This window comes from Triticum urartu, chromosome 2 (assembly GCF_003073215.2).
Source record: "Triticum urartu cultivar G1812 chromosome 2, Tu2.1, whole genome shotgun sequence".
Taxonomy (NCBI): domain Eukaryota; kingdom Viridiplantae; phylum Streptophyta; class Magnoliopsida; order Poales; family Poaceae; genus Triticum; species Triticum urartu.
Window position 1 is genome coordinate 133,877,473 of NC_053023.1, and position 4,225 is coordinate 133,881,697.

Genomic DNA, 4,225 nt, shown 5'->3' on the forward strand with positions numbered 1-4,225 from the left:
ACGAGATCCACATGGATCCACCGAAGACAATAATCGACCGAATCCCGCGAGATATGCCAGAGACAAACCTCCACACGCTCTCCGATGATGCTAGAAACACCACCATAACGGGGACTAGGCAGGGAGATTCTTTTTCCATCTTTAGAGAGCCGTTGCTGCAGCCTCGTCTCTCTGAGCAGGACACAAACTCTATCAAAACTCAAAAAAGCATGAAAAACGAAGCCCTCCCGTCGGCAAGGGATGTGATCCACCATGCCTCCATGGCTCTATGACCAAAGGAGACAAGGTAGACCAGCGGCGGCACCGGCAGGAGGCACGAGAAATCCTAGTCAATTCTTTCTTCCCTTGGAAGAAAGAGCTGATACTCAAGCGATTTGCAGTTCCGAGGGCATGTACATCGTGTCGCGTGGCCGACGTGGTAGCATGTCGGTTGTTGCATCTATCGCAGGGCAGTGATGTGTTTGCCTTTTCATTGTTGCGGGTGAGTCTCGGGTCTGCTGCTCCCATAGCAGTCACGACAATGCCATCTTGATCAGTGCAGCGGATCCATCCACTGTTATGTGTTTGGTTGGTTGGCGCTTGTTGTCGTGTTTGGCATGCAGTCGAAGAGAGTGGGCTTTGTCCTGTGTGGTTCAGTGTTTGGTAGTAGTGGGCTGTGTTCTTGTTGTTTCAATTTTTGCTTAGTTGTTTGTAATTAACTAGACAATTCTCATCAGCTTAATTAATGAATGAGCAATCTTTACCTCCGTTTCAGGAAAAAAAATGCTATCACCCAGGTCGAGACCAAGGAGCATCTTGGGCATAAATAATTAGTTAACGCCTAAAGGGACTGGCTAGTTATCTCTTAGGTCAGGAGCTCTTTTATGGTACCCAGTAGTGAATATAGACCATCCATCCGCGAAATCCAACGGCCATGACTGTTTTATACCACTGCAATCAGGCCAACCGGATGGCGAGCAGTATAGGTAGCACCGGTCGTTGTTATCGACCACCAGTATACATGTTCTGCAGTTCAGCCCGTCCCTGACCCACCCCGGCCGTTGTTCTTGTCCACCGATGCTGGTAGAGTTCCGGTGGCCACCGTTGTGCCTTCTCTTCCTTCCCCAGCACGTCTTCGCTCCCTTGCAAGCCTGAATCCTTTTTCTTCCCTGTGCATGGATCCGGCGCTCGACAGCATGGCGTAGGCTTCAGCCTGAACGGCTAGACCGTGCTTTCCTTCTCCAATAGGTATGACGGTCATGAGGCATTGGCCTGCGCCTCTCCCATGGTGAACACACCTAACACTGCTCTTATTTTGTCCTGGTTCATAACGGTGGTGACGAAACAACTTGGCGCCGTTGTCCGTCAGCGCAGAGACTTGCCATGTACAGAAGTTCGCCGTCCCGGCCGTGGCGCCCGGGCATGACGGAGGAGCGCACTGACCGAGCTGCGGCCACCACGTCTTGTTCCATGTATGTCTGTGATGGGGTTGGGCGACGCAGATGGAGAAATAGGGACACGACGTCAAGGTAGACGAGCGCGTCGGGTCGCAGTATGCGGCACGCAACAGCAAGGTCAGCTAGAGCATGGCAGCGATGGGAGCGAGCAAGCGAAACAGGCTGGCATGTTGGCTCATACATAATCCCGCTTAGGCCTTCACGTACTGAAGAAAAGATTCACATTGCCTTTTAAGAACAGAAAATGTTTATTAGTGCCCACATGAAATTAACGATAGGATTTAGTTATACTGGTCCCCTCACCCCAAGCAGTATCCGGTACCGTAAAAAAGCTGTAGGTCAGACATTTCTTTTTCTGATTGCAAATCAAGAGAGCGCACTAAACTTGACACAGGCAACACTTCTCGGAGATGGCATCATACCACTAACTTAAGTAGATCACCACAAGCAAGATGCGACAGATCATAGAGCACATTAAGATAACTGAACAGCAACCTCATTAGAAAATACTACTAGAAACAACTTGCTTACTTAAATTGACACAAACAAAGAACGGCACACGTGCCTGCATGCATGGAGATAACAACTTCAGTAGATCGACAGAAGAAACAGAGGCAGATCAACAGGGACAACCCAACACACGCAACATTTCCATGCGATGACTCAACTTAACTAGATCGACCGGAGCGAGAAGCGGTAGATGCGCGCGCATGCATGCATGCTCCGGGCTCCCTTACAGAGCGAAGGCGGCGGCCGCAGTTTGGAGTATCTGAAAGCACAGCTGCGGATTCGCCAGGAAAGCCGCGCCAGAGATGACGAAGCCGGTCGCCCCTGACGCCTTCATCGTGGCGCCGACGGCCACCCAGCAGGCCAGAGGAAGTAGACGCCCACGGCAGCGCCCATACAAATCTGCGTTGAATGACTTCCAGGGTCCGGACCGTGCACTGTGGATGTATGCAAACGGTTTGAGGTCAGCATTATAGATGCCCTTTGGTGAGATATTTCTGTTTTCTGATTGCAAATCAAGAGAGCACACTGATCGACTAGTATAACTTGACACAGGCAACATTTTTTGGAGATAACATCATACAAGACACCAGTAACTTAAGTAGATCACCACAAGCAAGAAGCGACAGATCATAGAGCACATTAAGATAACTGAACAGCAACCTCATTAGGAAATAAAAACAACCACCTTACTTAAATTGACACAAACAAAGAACGGCACACGCGCCTGCATGCACGGAGACAACAACTTCAGTAGATCGACAGAAGCAACGAGAGGCAGATCGACAGAGACAACCCAACACACGCGACATTTTCACGCGATAACTCTAACTTAACTAGATCGACCGGGGCGGCAAGCGGCAGATGCGCGCGCATGCATGCATGGATGCTCTGCGCTCCCTTACAGAGCGAAGGCAGCGGCCGCCGCCGCGGCGCCGGCAGTGCGCAGTATCTGAAAATACAGCTGCGGATTCGCCACGAATGCCGCGCGGGAGATGAAGAAGCCGGCCGCGCCTGGCGCCTTCATCGTGGCGCCGGCGGCCACCGCCCCAGCAGGCCAGAGGAAGTAGATGCCCACGGCAGCGCCGGCGACCAGCGCCGCGGCTGCGGCGGCTTCCAGCGCGCCTTCGCGTGTGGTGAACACGTTCTTCGCCTTCTGCTTGAACGAGTCCATCTCGGCAAGCGTGTTTCTTCTGTGGTGCAGTAGATGTTGCTTGGCTAGTGCCGATCTTGATGGGGAAGGTCCTGTGTTAGCCAGAGGGGAGCGGGTGGTTTATAAAGATGGAGGTGTGGCGGTGAGCGAACGCACTTCGGCCTTGGAAGTTGGAATACGCCGGAAAAATCGCACCCACCCCCTAGTTGCACGTAGCCAACGTAGCCACGCCCGGCTCAACGTGATTCCTCTTTCACCCCACTTTCTAAAAGCAACTCCAACGTGCCGACTCAAACAAATGATGTTTTGACCTCTTTTCATTTGTTTGGATTATCTGGCGGACACCAACGTTCTCTTTGATATTTGGATCGACGCGTGCGCCCAACACTGGTCCGACCTATTTTTACGACGCGCCAAAAAAAACACATATATTTTGAAAATGATAAAACAATAATTGAACATTAATGCCGGCCAGAAAGGCCAGTGAGAGTCCACGCATCCACATTTACATTAATTAAACATTAAATAGAACTAAACTACAAGGCGGCGCGCTGTTCTAGGCGTCCTCGTCGTCGTCATCGAGGCCGGTGAGGTCGATCAGCGTCGGCGCAGGGCCGGCCCAGGGGAACGTTGTGTTTCACGCGTTGGCGACGTCGTCCGCCACCGGTTAGGCACGGCGCACCTCCTCCTCGGCCTCGCGACGCACCTCCTCGGCGTCGCGCTCCAGCTGCTCGAGGTACTCGCCCTCGCGGTGCTCCTCGGCCAGCCTTCGCTGGCGCCACTACTCGAGGTAGGCCGCCTCCGTCGACCGCCTCCTGCGCCTCCGCCGGCCGCATGGCCTGCATCCAGATTGCGGGCACGCTGACCCACTCGCGCACCACTCAGGTCCAGCAGTAGCACTCAGTGGGGGTCGGCTCCGGCTCGGCCTTGGCTGGAGAAGGTGGTGCCAGTGGCGGCACTATGCAGTCGCCGGCTGGCGACAGCGCCATGGCCTCTGCCATGTGCGCCTCGTACGCCGCCTCCTCCTCATCCTCTCTGCGCCGTCCCTCCTCCTCGCTCTCCCGGAGGACAGCTGTAAGGGCATATTTATCCCTAAGTGTTTTGGTGATTGATGACAACGCATTTGCGG

The 4,225-nt window shown here is 53.4% G+C and overlaps 1 protein-coding gene across 1 annotated transcript; it reads right to left on the minus strand.

The window, feature by feature from the left end:
* Window positions 1-2,572: 2,572 nt before the first annotated feature.
* LOC125541269 (protein EGG APPARATUS-1-like) lies at window positions 2,573-3,174 on the minus strand. The gene has a single exon (XM_048704723.1). The coding sequence runs from the start codon at window positions 3,115-3,117 to the stop codon at window positions 2,845-2,847; it is 273 nt and encodes a 90-aa protein (XP_048560680.1). The 5' UTR covers window positions 3,118-3,174; the 3' UTR covers window positions 2,573-2,844.
* Between the last annotated feature and the right edge of the window lie 1,051 nt (window positions 3,175-4,225).